Here is a 15,842-nt window from a genome sequence, read left to right on the forward strand (position 1 = left end):
ATTTCTATGAGCCATAGTTCTTATATAGAGTATGTACGTTAGCTTTCTAATTTATTCCAAAAATTAAGAGGAACAATCAATTAGGTCAGTTTATGCTTTCATGTTTAAAAGAACCATCTACCACTACGATATTTAAGTTCCCCTCTTCCTACTACTTTGATTATCTGTAAACATACAATTTGAGAACAGAATCATTTTAGATATAGTTGCTGTCTTAACAACATTTCCTGTGTGTGTTTCTCATAATGAAAACTGAAATTGAATAAAGGTGAAAGACCAATAACACTGCTAAAACATAAAATAACTGAAATTATATGGCAATTTGAACATATGCATGGAGAAATTAAATGAAATATAACTTAAAAAATATAACACTAAAGTGAATAGTTATAAGTTTAGTATTCGGGTGAGCGTGTAGGACTTATTGGTCTCTCCCTACTTAAAACCAAGATCTGCAAGAGCAGTAGACAAACTGCCAAGAAGAGCAGAAGCCTGTAAGATTTCATGCAGTTGTTATTTTAAACATTACCACAATCAACATTTCCCTTCATTCAGAAGTCATCAAGTGCATAGTGGCAGCACAGATACACACACAGACACCCAGCCATCTGGCAGCAAATGGCGGAATATTAAGCAAGAAAAAAAATCGGTATTTCCCATGCCACCATCAGAATCAATTCTGCAACACACCCATGAAATCAGTAGATGCTAGGAAGAATTTCTGGCACATTGAAAATCTGAATGTGAAAACAAGTAATAGCTGAAAGGTTATGAGATTCTGCTACAGCAGTGGTTAATAGCATGCCAATTTATTGCAAAAAGGCTCGTTTTTGGTCACTTACGTATTGTGGAAAATGCATGCCATTCTGTTTTTCCCAGGGAGAACAATTACATAATGCAATAACACTGGATTAGAACAAGTACTTACACAACAGAAAATACACAGAGAGCATTTTAGTTCACATGTACATTCACTAACTACCTAAAATCCCTTGTATTTCCAGTATCTAATGAAAGAACATCTATACTAAAACACTATCAAGGTTGACAAGGGAATTGTAGTCTTTGGCCTCATCTCTTTATATAAAAAATAGTTTATTGATTACAAGTACCATTAAAACATCAATTCTATCAACAGTGTCAATAGTGCAAAATTCTGGGCATCGCATAAACAGGGTTGCATCAGATGTCTACCACAGAAAAAAAGCAAGCACTAATTAAAAGAATTTGTAGTATAATATATATTTTAATAAAATTCCAATGAATTTGTGTTAAATTTAAAAAACACTGAAAAACCTTGACAGTGTTTAAGGATTAATAAAAAGGTTAGAAATGTAAAGAAATGTCAAAAGCAGCAGTTTATCTTAAGTAGTGAATCACATTATCAGCCCCAAACATTAGCCATTAAAAAGAAAACTCCATAAAATACATATAAATATTTTAGCAAAATCCTTAGGAGATGATACACATTACCATATATAACACAGCAAGATAAAGACTGTTACCTTATCAACTTAAATACAAATTCTACATGACTAAATACCTACTACATTTTAGTAGTCGGTCTTAAGTGCTATCTATGAACTCCTAATACTTCATATAGATTAATACTAACTTAATATAAGAAAATATTCATTATATTTTAATAGCAGCACTGGTATTTATATCATTCCTCATACATCATCAATGTCATAATTCACACGAGTCCATAAAATCCACTACTCTAAACTCCTACCATATCCTAGTCGGTGAGGTGTGTTATAGTGGGAAGAAGACTGGATTCAGAGTCAAAGAGATGGATTTCAACTTAAATCTGCTTTTCAACTGCTTTGCACTTAGGGAAAAAAAAAATCTTAAGAAGTGGGGTGATACATGCTCCAATTCCCTCAAGACAGCAACATTTACATGTTTAAGATTGTGTATTTGTGTGTATAAAAATCTAAACTACTTAAATGCAAAGTTTTAAAATCAGTGATGATAGGCTGGGCGTGGTAGCTCAGGCCTGTAATCCCAGCACTCTGGGAGGCCGAGGCGGGTGGATCACTTGAGGTCAGCAGTTCAAGACCAGCCTGGCCAACATAATAAAACCCAGTCTCTACTAAAAATTTAAAAATTAGCTGGACCTGGTGGTGGGCACCTGTAATCCCAGCTACTCGGGAGGCTAAGGCAGGAGAATCACTTGAACCTGGGAGGCAGAGGTTGCAGTGAGCTGAGGTCGCGCCACTGCAATGTAGCCTGGGCAAAAGAGCAAGACTCCGTCTCAAAAAAAAAAAAATACAAAATAATAAAATTAGTGATGGCAATGAACACTGTCTGAAAGAAAACAAAAACAACAACAACAAAAAAACACTGCCTTAAAAAGGTAGCTAAATCTCAATATTACTTTCCATTTATGAAGTCTTAAGCTATATAATAAAATGCACAAATTTTAACAAACATACTATTTTTAGCTCAGTCCTACTAATTTTAACATATCATTAACCCACAGAAAACAGGGCAGTGCTCTGGAAGTGGCTATAAGGACAACAGCAGCCTCTAACAGTAACAGTACAGCTGTCAGTAACGTGTAGCCCGTGTAATCAAAACACAGCTACTAGCCTACTGTCTGGAGAAAGAATGCTTCAAACTTTTCCACAAGAAGGAGTTTTCTTTGACTGACGAAAATTTGTTGGTTGGTAAGATAGAAGCTGGCCAAGGACAGGAGAATAGCCACAAAGCTATTCTGGGTCTACCATACCTTACAGTAATTAAAACATACTAAAACCTCTTCATTACTAGATGCTAATTATTTAATTAGAAAATACAGTTAATCCTCAATATTAATGGATTCCATATTTGCAAATTCACCTACATGATAAACTTTGTGACACCAAAAATCAACACTCCTGGTGCTTTCAAGGCCATTCATGCTCATTTGCAGAGGGGCAAAAATTTGACTCATCCAATACAGTTCACCTCCAGCTGAGATGGAACAAAGGACACTCTGCCTTGGTTCAGCTCTCATACCAGACCAGAGGATAGAGAAGGAGGATGGGGAGTCCATCATACTGCAAGAAACTCTGACTCTGGGGCCAGCTGGACAGGGCTAAAATTCCAACTCTGGCACCAGTTAGTGCGACAGCCTTAAGCAAGTCACTTAACACTTCTGAACTTTATTTCCTCTTTCATAAAATAAAGAAAATAGAATATACTAGAATGAGGTTTTCTAAAAGGATCGTCTATGTGACATATACATATATGCATATATTTCCCCCAGCAAGGGTTCAGCGTTCACTAATTCAGTGTTTGGGGTGACTTAAGTACTTAACTGCCACAAATAATGAGTATCAACTGTGTAAGTTATATGACATATATATAATTGTCAAACACATTGTCATATATATAAATTATATGACAAAACCCAAGCAAGTATAGTTTCTTTACCAATAATGAAATAAGATTTCGTATTTTAGAAAAATAAATAAAAAATTTGAGGTCAGTAATATAGAGTAGTGATTAAGGACGTATGTTCTATAGTTAGGCTGCCTAGGTTATAAAAATTCAACTAATCATTTAAGATCTCTGTAATCCTGAGCACATTGCTTAATAACTCTGAGCCTCCACTTCCTCATCAGTAAAATAGGGATAATAATAGTGACTAACACATTAATAGGAGGATTATAAAAAATAAAACATTATTATTTACTGGAATATGTCTGGCACAAAGTAACCCTCAAATACTTGTTAGCCACTAAAATGTATCTGGTAAATATAGGCAACCAGCTTCCTTTGAAAGAAATACAATTACTTATACTTCTAAACTCAGTAACAATCCTTCTATTTATGTCTATCACTTTAAAAACATTTTCATGTTACATATTTAACTAAATTATTCAACTGTTAGTCTATCAGGAGCTTTTTCAACTCACCATTGTTGCAGCATTCCAAGCGGTTGTTGGTGCAACCTTTGGTTGCCAGTTAGATCCTCCAGTTAACTTCTTTTCACCTGGTTGACTCCAATTTACATCACTTTAAATAAACATAAGTGAGAATATTAAATGTCTCTATAAAGTTTCCTTAGCTATATACTTATATTGAACAGAGTAAGATAGAGACTTGAGGCTGGGCGTGGTGGCTCACGCCTGTAATCCCAGCACTTTGGGAGGCCAAGGTGGGCAAATCACTTGAGGTCAGGAGATTGAGACCAACCTGGCTAACACGGCGAAACCCCGTCTCTACTAAAAATACAAAAAAATTAGCCAGGCATGGTGGTGGGTGCCTGTAGTACAGCTACTTGAGAGGCTGAGGCAGAAGAACGGCGTGAATCCGAGAGGCGGAGCTTGCAGTGGGCCGAGATTGTGCCACTGCACTCCAGCCTGAGCAACAGAGCGAGACTCCGTGTCAAAAAAAAAAAAAAAAAAGATGCAGACTTGATATCTCTATACATATTTTTGAGAGGAAAGCCAAATCAACCATCCAAATAACACATGGAGAAAACACTAAATAACACATGGAGAAAACAATGTGTATATTAAACACTCACTTCTTAGTGGTTCCATTTCCAATGCCAAGATCTAGGAAAGGAGAAAAACAAAAAAGCATTTTATAACACGAGACGCAGTTTAATAAAACAACATAAAAGAAGATTAACGTATCCAAAGACTACTTACTGCCCACAAGGTTGGCTAAAGATGAATCCAAGTCATCAGATACTAACTTGTTAGGTGGGAGTTTGGCAACAGGAAGGTTCTGGTTCTGAGAGGCCACTGTTGGTTTGAGAAGTCCACCTAGTTCATCAAAGCCTTAAAGTTACAAACAGACGAAACAGAATTTGTAAGGAACTTTATGATGCTATGGTTTTCTAAAGGAGGTCTTTGCCTTTTCTCCTTGTTTATTCACTGGAAAAGTTATCCAAAAAATAGACATTAGTAAATGTCTTTAAATGGAAAATGAAGAAAGTCACCACTTCATACTGAATTGACTGAGAAGGCTGTATTTGCTTTGACAGAAATCATCTCTTATCTCATGACAAAATTACATTAGGGTTAAAGGGGATAAGAGAGAAGTATTATAAAAGGGAAAAAAAACAAATGTAATTCTCCTGCTAGCCCAGCAAAATTTTCTGAAGACTCACTTATATCTAAAGCAATATAGGTTAAAAAATAGCTCTCTGGAACTTTGAAAAAAGTTCCTTTTACGTTAAGAAATAAGATTTTATAGACCTTTTTTTTAAAAGCAGAGAATGTAAGAGTGAACTATATCTAAGAAACTGCTAAATACTGTAATTGTATAAGCCCATCTAGTAAACGAGAACAATTCTTAAAAATGAAAATAAAATTCTTTAAGTTTTCCTCACCAAATTATAGAAAATAAAAGAAAATCCAATCAAACAAACCCTCTATGGGACTCAATAGTATGATCTAGGAATATTACAGTTTGAAAAAGAAAGTCACCAAAGATGATAGTTCACAACGATTGGTCTCTCTTTCCACTTTCCCAGGCAAGACAAACTAAAACCTACCGCAGCAAAAAAATATTATCATAAACCTACTAGTGCATAGAAAAAAATAAATTCTTAGTCCATACATATTCTTTATAGGCTTGCTTCTTAGTTTTTGAAGGATAACTAATTATATGTTATAAAATTAAGAACATCTCAATATATTCTCTCTAAATGGCTAAAAGTTAATTACTGACCAAAATCAAAGGCCATCCGATGGTAAGAACAGAATTATGAGTGTCAAAGTTTTATAGGCACTTCAAATTAACAAGGTATTAATGAAAACACAAAGTGGAAACCTGGTTCTACAGATCTATAAAGTTCCTTTAAGACAAATGAACCATAATAAGAATCATTCATAAAACAATAAAAAGCTCCTGTACCCACAGGCCTGATTATTTAATACATTCTAGTTGTTTATACATAGACTATTTAAACAAGTCAAGGTACCACAAGTTGTATTATTCTAGTTTACAAACACAGCCAATTTCATACATTAAGAGACAATACAGTTATTATTCATTTCAGTAAAAGTAAAAATTGTATGCCTAAAAAGGCACAACATCTACACATAGTCACAAGCAACTTAGCATTCTACAGAGCTAAATCTCTTTTTCTCTCTTATTTTGCTCTAGGACTAACTAACTCTTCCCAAAGTCTAAATTGGCACCAATAAAAGAATAATGACTAAACAGCTCCTTGAAGTTCTCATCTAGTGCTTGGGGGGATGGGACAATTTCTTTGGCTACCCCAATTTAATACATCTAAACATTTTAAAAGCAGCATTATTTTTCCTTACACAGAATCTAAATTAGGACATTATAATATTTTTAATAAAATTTTTTTCCTTACCCCCAGAATCTACAATAACATTTGTAGATTTATTTCCAAACACAGATTCAAAGTCAACATTAAGGCCAGCTGAAGGGTGTGGCTGTGCAACTGGAGAAGGAGTGAATCCTGAGTAAACCAAAATGGAAAAAAGCTCAATTATTTAATAACTCTATATTTACGACTATTTAATAATGATGACAATAGAATGGAAAATGCACTAAATTCCCCAAACAAAAACAAAGCCAATCCTTCAAGCAAAATGTTTTCTATATCACATTTTTCGCAGTGATTGCGTTTTCCCTAACAAAATCATCCTACTGACAAAATTAACAAATGAGCAACTCACACTGAACTGAAAATATGCTTCATTACAGAAATCTTTGCTTATCTTTTACCTTAATTTTATATGCAGATAATCTTTAAAAAACTAAACACATCTAAAATTACAAGATTTTGCATGAAGCAAAACATTTAAGGGATCAGCTGAGAATGCAGTAAGAATTCTGTGGTGCTTTAAAAAACAAGTATGAAACTTCTAGTATCCCCAAGATAAAAGTTTTTCTCCCTCCCACCTACCCATTTTCCGTATTTCTCTCCATCCTTCCTTCAACAGTTAATCAAAAGCGAAATAGCTTAAGTTCAGTGATGGGATTCTGAATGTTCCAACTCACTAATCCTTATGTCCACCTGTATCCATATGCTTTTAAAACATCAAAGAAAAAAGATATGCCACTTTCAACTCTCAACCACTCTCTAACTTCAACTTAGTACTTGCAACAGTGGGGATGACAAGCACAAACTCAAGCATACTAATTAAGGTGACTCTAGTTTTGCAACACAAAACCATTAACAGACCTTATTCTTTCTTGCCTGCGTTACACTAATGCTAGTGGTATTACACAGACAATAAGCTCACATCTTTAAGATCAGCCTATACAGAGTTAATAAATATAAGATTTCCAATTATGTGAGGTTATATTTAAGTAAGGTTCTGAATGTCTAGGGGCTGAAAAGAATTAAAATCACCTAAAAATGTTAGGTCTGTCATGTGATTTGGAGAACTTTCAATCATTGAGTATATCCAAATAAATATCAACCTCACAAGGATCACAAAGAAGAAATTATTTCACCTCGTGGAATGTCATAAGGCTCCTAAGGTCTCTTCCTTTTCTAAATTCTACTAAGTCAGAATATAAAAAACCCAAGAAGCAAACAAAAACCACCTATATTATTAGAAGGTTAACAACTACACCATTAGGGAGAAGTTAAACTTTTGGTGTCCTAAATTTAGGATCCCTTTCTTCCCCTCCTCTATTCAGGTCAGAATCTCACTTTGAATTCTTAATGTGTAACACCAGGACATAAAGAAGTATAATGATGCCATGCTGTACTAGAGAGACTGATCTCAAAGAAAACTGTAAAAAGTAGGACAAGATTTGGTGAGATGTCCAAGAAGGTCCTCAAAGACAGAAACAACAATTTATTATTAGCAAAGAACCATACAAGCTGATCCACACTAATGATACTACTTTAAAGTAGCATTTTACACATCCTATAATGACTATTCTGTAGCGCACACATTTTTAGAGAATGTACCAGTTTGATCTTGTTCCATAATCACGTAACCCTTAAACTACTATTAAGTCAAAGACATTGGTCATACAATGAGAACACAAAACACTATCAAAATACCAAATAATTTAGTATATAAATCTTCTGACTATTCATCAAAAGGATCTGAGAATCCTAGACTTACCAATTTAATAATATTTTTAAGTGTGCAAGATGTTTAAGAATTATGCCATCAGCTTATTGGTTGTTCTCTTAACTCTACATAAAAAGCGAATGTATCTACTCAAGAAAAAAATCCATCGTGCTTAATTATGTGTCCATGCTATCATCAGAGTGTAAGTAGTACAAATAATGTTCTTTAAATCATTCTGGTAATAATCTTGGCTACTGATGTCACTAACTTTTAGATTATATATGGAACAACAATTTAAAATTAGGCCAATATATCAAATTCCCATTTTCTCCTGCTACTTTGCCTCAGCCTTCTAGAATATGATTGATATAACAGATAAGCCTATCCTTTATAGTCACACAGAAATTACTTCATTACTTTCTGTAAAAAGAGGAGCCATCTCCTGAGGTGCCTAGAGGTACCAATCTGTGAAATTACGACATAATTACCTAAAAGTATACAAGGTTAGAAAGACTATAAAGTAACCCAGAACTTGTATCTCAAGTTTTAAAAGCCTCTATAAACAGAGGGAAAAAGTAAAAAAAAGTTAAAAAAAGAAATTAATAAATTGCAATAGCTAATCGGCTATTAATATTTGCTTAAAGTCACACAGTTATCAGGGAGGCAAGCAGTTTATTTCCAAATTTCTAAAGTAAAAATCTTTTAAGTAATTACTGCATGCCTGAAACACATACACCAACAAGGTTAGTTTTACATCATAATTTCAATGCACGTTATCGACTTTTTGTGAAACTATCAGGACTGCCAACTTTTAATTTTTAAAAGTTATTTAAAACAAAAAGACCCAGCTAGTATCACTATTCTAAAAGAGAAAGTTTACAGAAATACACACACACACATACACGCGTGCGCACAGGCTAAAAAGAGCAGGCGCTGAGCTCTGAGTTAAGGTTAACTTTATGATATCATTACATTGTCCTGCTTACTCTTCCATTTCACCAAGGCCCAGTGAAAACTTTCTCACTAACCAGCACCAATCCACAGTTTATCATTTAGAAACCACTGGCCTGCAGGTTAAATCTCAAGAGGACAATAATAAATTAATTGAAAAGTACAAGATCAACAAGCTTTGGGGACAGAAAGGCATTCCAAACACCTTTTACAAAATTTGGGTGGATTGTTAATTGATTTTGGTGGTAGTTTCGCAATAAATTAGGACTCATACTTTTTTGTCAAAGTAACTACTACCATTTATTAAACACTACTAAACACTATGCAAGGGCTTTATAAACAGGGTATTATTTAAACCTCACATAAACCCTATGACATAGTTATTATTATCCCTGTTTTACAGATGAGGAAACAAAGAGAGATTACATAATGTACCCAAGGTCAAAGATTTAGTAAGCATCAGAACCAAGACTTGAACCCCCATTTGTTTGATTCTAGAATCTATCAGGGTTTTCAGTTTAATCCCAAGTATTTCACCTTACATAATATAGTAAGTAGAAAAAGAAACTTTTTACTATTGCTATAACTATTATTAAAAACAACTCAAATTTTATGAACTTCTTGAGCTTTTCATTGTTAATATTAGACCAAAAAAAAGTGAATAATCTTTGGCAATTTTAAAATCTAAAAGCAATAAAGAAAAAATCAATGTTTAAGATTTTAGTTGATGACTACATAATAATTTAGGTGAGAAGTACATTCTAATTATGATGTGGTCCACATATACAAGAATTTTAAATTCTTTAAATTTTCTGAGAGATGGGGTCTTGCATGTTGCCCAGGCTGGCCTCAAACTCCTGGCCTCAAGCTATCCTCCTGCCTCAGCTTCCTAATTAGCTGGAATTATGGGTACCAGCTACTGTACCCAGCTCCCGAGATGGTTTTTAGTAGTAGTCGTTTTGATACTTTTATATACCTAGCAAAGTGCTAGATGTTACATAGTCATATATGTAAACTTCAGGACAATCCTGCAAGACACTATTATCCCAACTTGCATAGCCTTAAAAAGGTTAAATACTTGCTTAAAGTCAAGTTCATGAAGCAGAACTAGAATTCAAACCTAAGTTCACTAGGCTCCAAGCATATACCATCAAATGCCCTAATAAATTCCATTTTAAAATACATTTAGTCCTGTCCAATTCTTGTGATCAAGAGCCTCAATTCTTTAGTTGTGTCAAACATTCTTTTTAATGCCAGCTTAACTACAGTAATAACTACTATGCACACAGAAAATATCAGCTGGACTTTTGAGGTTTTATTGCTACCACACTGGCCTTGAATATATGTGGAAAGACATAGATAATACAAAACTTCAGATTCCATAACCTTGTAATATTAAAACGTTTTTATGCTTCTGAAAATTTAAGGTCTTGAGAATGGAGTAAAGTAAGAAGATGATAAGCAACTATTCATAAAACCACCAAGTGTTTAATTAAGGCAAATGAATTAGGCAAAAACTAGTGTGTTCTCTGAAAGCAAATAAGTATATTTTTTCTTACCAAGTTTATAAAAACTCATTTTAAGAAAAAAAAAATCCTTCCTGCATAAATAAGTTGTAAAGATACTGTTATCTAGCTCCAAATGAGCTGGCTACAGTAGAAGAAACAAGGCACATAAAGGTAGTATTAGGATAAACTTATGTGACACAAAAAATTCTGACAAGGCATACAAGGCAGGAAGGTGGGAAAGGAGTAAGGAAAGGGGGAAAAAGAGGGGAAGGGGAAGGAAAGAATCAGGGAAGCAGCTAGGGAGGCAGGTGAGGAATAAGAGGAAGAAGAGAAAGAAAAAAGAAAGAGAAGAGGAGGAACAGTTATGAGTGGGATGGGTAATCAAGAAAAACAAAAAATGGGGGGAGCCCAAGCACTTGGCATTCTTCAAATTACAACTTACTAAAAAAAGAACTTAAGGCTCCATGAAGTATTAAAAAAACATATCCCGTTTGCATAAATTAGAAAGAAAAACCCAACACTGTATCTCATTAGAAAAGAAATATTAGGCAGTTGGCTTTTTAGCCAACACTATCGTGTCCTCTAATGTGTGGTTTTACAGCTAAGAAAGAACGCCTAGACACTTTCACAGACACTCACATATGCAGCATAGTTAAGACCACAACTCTCCTTTATGTACAATTCAGTGTTCTTAAAGCTTCAATGAGGACAAGCTACCTATTACACTGATCATTGTATCAGATAAATGTCTTCCCTCTGTCAAGGTCAGAGGCTGTCTAGATACACAGCTATTCTGATTTTTCTGGATTGTTCTTAATCCTATAGAGTAAGGGCTGGCAACTTGTATCAAAATGACATGAAGGAATTACTGCAATGAATTATCACACTTTGGATATATATGTGTTTTAAGCTATTAGACTAGTCATATTTTTACAACACCTGACTTGGAACTTTGTCTGATCTCCTTCTACTAACTTGCTTTCTAGTTAATTCTTCCTTCTCTTCCTTCCTCTCACTTATATATATCTAAGAGAATATTTAGAATGTGGTCACATGATTTGTTGAGGGTATACTGATGACTTTCTGCATGCTGTTTTAATCAAATATTTAAATTCACATCACCGTTAAGCTGTTTCTCTGAACTGAACAAAAGAAATTTCATCATCTTTGGGGCTGAGGGGGAGCAGAGTTAGCATCTTTTTCAGCAGAATTCAAAAACATTTATTTCAGCTTCAGTATATACTTTAAAACTTACTATTCCCTATATAACCTCAGTGTGAAATTCTGCCTTTTTATACTGTAATTACAGGATATCCAAGTCAAGTTGCGTTTCTGCTTTACTATTTAAAATGAAACACATACTTCCTACTTTTATCTCTATACTATCAATAAAGTGAAATCCTTCAGAATGGGATAAAAGATATGCATAGATTTTGGACAATATAAAACTGTGACATGCAACAGTTAAAAGAGAAATAAAATATTAAAGATAGCTGCTAAGAGTGATTAACCACCCTCTCTCCCAAGCACAAAGAGAAAAATATAATCACATATAAACATGTAAGTTTAAGTGATGTTACTTTTCAACCAGTTCTCCAAACTAAAACAGGAAGCTGCATGTGATACTAGACAGCTAGAGTATTGCACTATAACACGACAGAGAACCAAACACCAAAAAAAAAAAAAAAGTTCAACATCAAGAGAAATTTTCCTAAAAGTCTGTATAAATAAAATTGGGATACTAGTGTCAATTTAAAAACCTCACTACATTATTGCTGGTTAGTTTTAGAATTTGATATTAAAATCTAAAGTAATTATTGCAGTGCTTTTAAAATAATTAATGGACACGTAAAATATAGTTAGGCAGTATAAACATTGATTGGAAAAAAAGGTTAAATGGTACTTTACCAACAAACATTTCATGAGTAGGTGTCCTAGTAGTAAAAGTAGATACATCTGAAGAAATGGAAAGGTGAACATCACCACTACTTTTTGTGAGGAAAGGATTTAAGCTTGGAATGGCATCATCAACAGCATCTACAGTAGCAGAGAAAGGATCTGTGCAGTCCAAATGTATTACAGCAAAATGAAGAAAGGAAGTAAATAAATTAGTATTGTAATTAGTCAAAAGATGCAAAGTGAAAAGTAGTAACTATATTATTGCTTATTAATCTTAAATATCTAAATTATCAAAAACAAAAAATACCTAATTATCAAGATAGAAGAATTGCATTTAACATATTTTTAAGTGAATCCTTAGAAAAAATCCTTTTATTTGTTAACACCAGAAAGCCAACAGTCAGGTAGTTAAAAAACGGAATAATAACCAAGATGTTTCTATAAAGAGCCACCCATCCTGCACCAATCTTCCCTGTCCTAGGTGAGAGTGCTGGTTGTGGTGGTATAGCTGTGTTTACTTGAATAATTGATATTGACAATTGGTATGTGTGTCGTGAGTAAACTTTCAAAGAAAAAAAGAGGGTAATGACAAATTAGGGCTAAGAAGCTGGTTTTGGCATGTGCAGATAATTCCTGCATAGATTCAAAATAAAAAATAAAGATGAAGAAAAAAATCTAAGGATGGGGGAAAGAATTTTAGATAATTAAGAACAGAGATGAAAGAATGTCCACTTAATAGACTGCGAACACCTTTGAATGTCTATCTAAGAGCTTTAGTCTTTAAATGATTTGCTAAAGGAACAACAAAAGTGTTGTTTGCCTACTAGAATGATATAAATATGTATTATATCAAATCCTTTATCTAAAGTTATTCTAGAGTCAGATAATTATTATACTGACACCTTATTCAAGATAATTATCATTCTAATGACTGAAATCTATTTTTCCTTACTTCTCAAGATTTAAAGAGCTAACTAAATGGGGAAAGAAAAAATAAAAAGCAGCAAAAATAGTATCATAATTTTTTCTTTGTAACATAATTAAAATAAGAGGATACTCCTGTAATTCTAAACAGTGGAATCTTCTTGTCTGTTCTAGTTTAGTTCTTGACCTTCACTGAAATATACTGTGGTATCTTCATAGTACTAGGTACTGTGTTTTACTCTTAAGATTGTATGATTGAACATTAAGAAGGCAACAGTGGCCTAAGGACCAGCTCATTTACTATGATATAGGCACACTTCCTTTAAAGTCAAAAAATTCAAGGCAAGCATTCTACAAGCTCAAATACAACTGTTTGAAAAAGGAAAAAAAAAAAATCAAGAAAATACTCAGGTTATGATTTTAAAAACAACACATCTTTTAAACACAACTTTTTCTGTAGTAAGAACTTTTCTATAATAGTATTCTTATGGAACATCAATTCACACTAAAAAAAAAAAAAAAGTCCTACAAATCTATCAAAATATGCTGATTATGCTATTCAAACTCGAAATCTTTCCCATCATTCCACCCCCAATAAATGGAACACTGGGAAAAAAGAATCAGAAAACAGTAATTCAGAAATAGAAACTAGAAAATAGTTAAATAGTTACAAGAAGTTGCAGGGGGGCACGGTGGGTTTTTTTGTTTTCTTCTTTTTGAGAGTGGGTCTTGCTCTGTTGCCCAGGCAGACTGCAGTGGTACAATCATAGCTCACTGTAGCCTCAAACTCCTGGGCTCAAGTGATGCTCCCACCTCAGCCTTCCGAGTAGCTGAGACTACAGGCATGTGCCACCATGCCTGGCTAATTTAATTTTTGTAGAGATGCTATGATACCAACGCTAGTCTTGAACACCTGCCTGGACTCAAGCAATCCTCCTGCCTTGGCCTCCCAAAGTGCTGGGATTACAGGCATGAGCCACCAAGGACATTGGTTTTTAGTACTAAAAAAATATATATATTTTAGCTAATATATATACTGATGGCCACTCTAGCTTCTTCTTGCATAAGAAAGGAGTTGCATTAAGCTTACAGTTGGCCAGTTAGGCTGAAAGTTCTGGGTGTGTTTTTTTTTTTTTTTTTTTTTTGAGACAGAGTCGAACTCGCTGTGTCGTCTAGGCTGAAGGGCAATGGTGTCATCTCAGCTCATTGCAACTTCCGCTTCCTGGGTTCAAGCAATTCTCCTGCCTCAACCTCCCGAGTAGCTGGGATTACAGGCGCGTGCCACCACGCTCAGCTCATTTTTCTATTTTTAGTAGAGACAGGGGTTTCACCATGTTGGCCAGGCTGGCCTCGAACTCCTGACCTCAGGTGATCCACCCGCCTTGGCCTCCCCAGAGTGCTGGCATTACAGGCATGAGCCACCACACACGGCCGAATGTTCTGTTTTTAAATACATGATATTAACAGCTGCATAGAGTTTTAAAAGTACATTATATTTTGTCAGACAAGTAAAATATCTGTTTTTCATGCAAAAAAAAGCCATGAAATAAGTAATTTTTTAAAGACACATTATTTCTGTAACAGATCCATTGGTTTATGAGAAAACACATGTTCAGGAAAGGTTACCAGTCATCCGCTGTTCTACTGACAGATAGGTTTTATCTAGCACCTAATTTCAATCACTTCCTATTACGTGAAACACCTTAGAGAAGAATATTCAGAAATATTTGCAAATGCATTCATAATTAGATCAATCAGATAAGGAAAACCAGTTCCTAATCTACTTGACAAAACACTACAGGTAATCTACAAGATGTTAATCTATTAATGGACATTATACTATAATAATAAAAACCAATTCATTAAGGTATAATAATAACGCTCCAGCTATTTCAAGTTAACCTATTAAACTGGCAATTCGAAATCCCTTAAAGTTTTTTTTTTTTTTTTAAATAAGAGTCTTGCTCTGTTGCCCAGGTTGGAATGCAATGGCATAATCATAGCTTACTGCAGCCTCGACCCTTCTGTGCTCAAGCAATCCCCCCACTTTAGCCTTCTGAGTAGCTGGGACCACAGGTGTATGGCACCATGCCTGGCTATTTTCTGATTTTTTTGTAGAGGCAAGGTCTTGCCATGTTGTCCAGGCTGGTGTTGAACTCCTGGGTTCAAATAATCTGCCTGTCTCAGCTCCCAAACTGCTGGGATTACAAGTGTGAGCCACTGCACCCAGTCTAAAAATTTTAAATATAGTTTTGTCCTTTTTTTTTCATTATTCATTCAAGTTTAATTTTTTCGTTTTTTTGAGACAGAGGTTCGCTCTGTCGCCCAGGCTAGAATGCAGGGGCATGATCTTGGCTCACTGCAACCTCTGCTTCTCAGGTTCAAGCGACTCTCATGCCTCAGCTTCCCGAGTAGCTGGGATTACAGGTGCACACCACCACACCCAGCTAATTTTTATATTTTTTGTAGAGATGGGGTATCACCATGTTGGCCAGCCTGGTCTCAAATTCCTGACGTCAAATGATCCACCCACCTCAACCTC

At 34.7% G+C, this 15,842-nt stretch overlaps 1 protein-coding gene across 33 annotated transcripts in view; it reads right to left on the minus strand.

Annotated features, from left to right (window-relative positions):
* The window catches only part of PICALM (phosphatidylinositol binding clathrin assembly protein), a 110,966-nt gene that overhangs the window by 19,459 nt on the left and 75,665 nt on the right, over window positions 1-15,842 (minus strand). For 4 of the 33 annotated variants that reach the window (XM_003832972.6, XM_008958468.6, XM_063608740.1 and 1 more), the window contains exons 13-17: window positions 12,386-12,535; window positions 6,332-6,439; window positions 4,650-4,781; window positions 4,523-4,553; window positions 3,909-4,008 (exon numbers count right to left, since the gene is read on the minus strand). In XM_003832972.6, the coding sequence (XP_003833020.1) occupies window positions 3,909-4,008; window positions 4,523-4,553; window positions 4,650-4,781; window positions 6,332-6,439; window positions 12,386-12,535 (521 nt within the window). Of the gene's footprint in view, window positions 1-842; window positions 867-3,908; window positions 4,009-4,522; window positions 4,554-4,649; window positions 4,782-6,331; window positions 6,440-12,385; window positions 12,536-15,842 lie in introns of all 33 variants that reach the window. The other 29 variants (XM_063608751.1, XM_055093827.2, XM_063608748.1 and 26 more) reach the window with 12 other exon arrangements.

This window comes from Pan paniscus, chromosome 9 (assembly GCF_029289425.2).
Source record: "Pan paniscus chromosome 9, NHGRI_mPanPan1-v2.0_pri, whole genome shotgun sequence".
Lineage (NCBI taxonomy): Eukaryota > Metazoa > Chordata > Mammalia > Primates > Hominidae > Pan > Pan paniscus.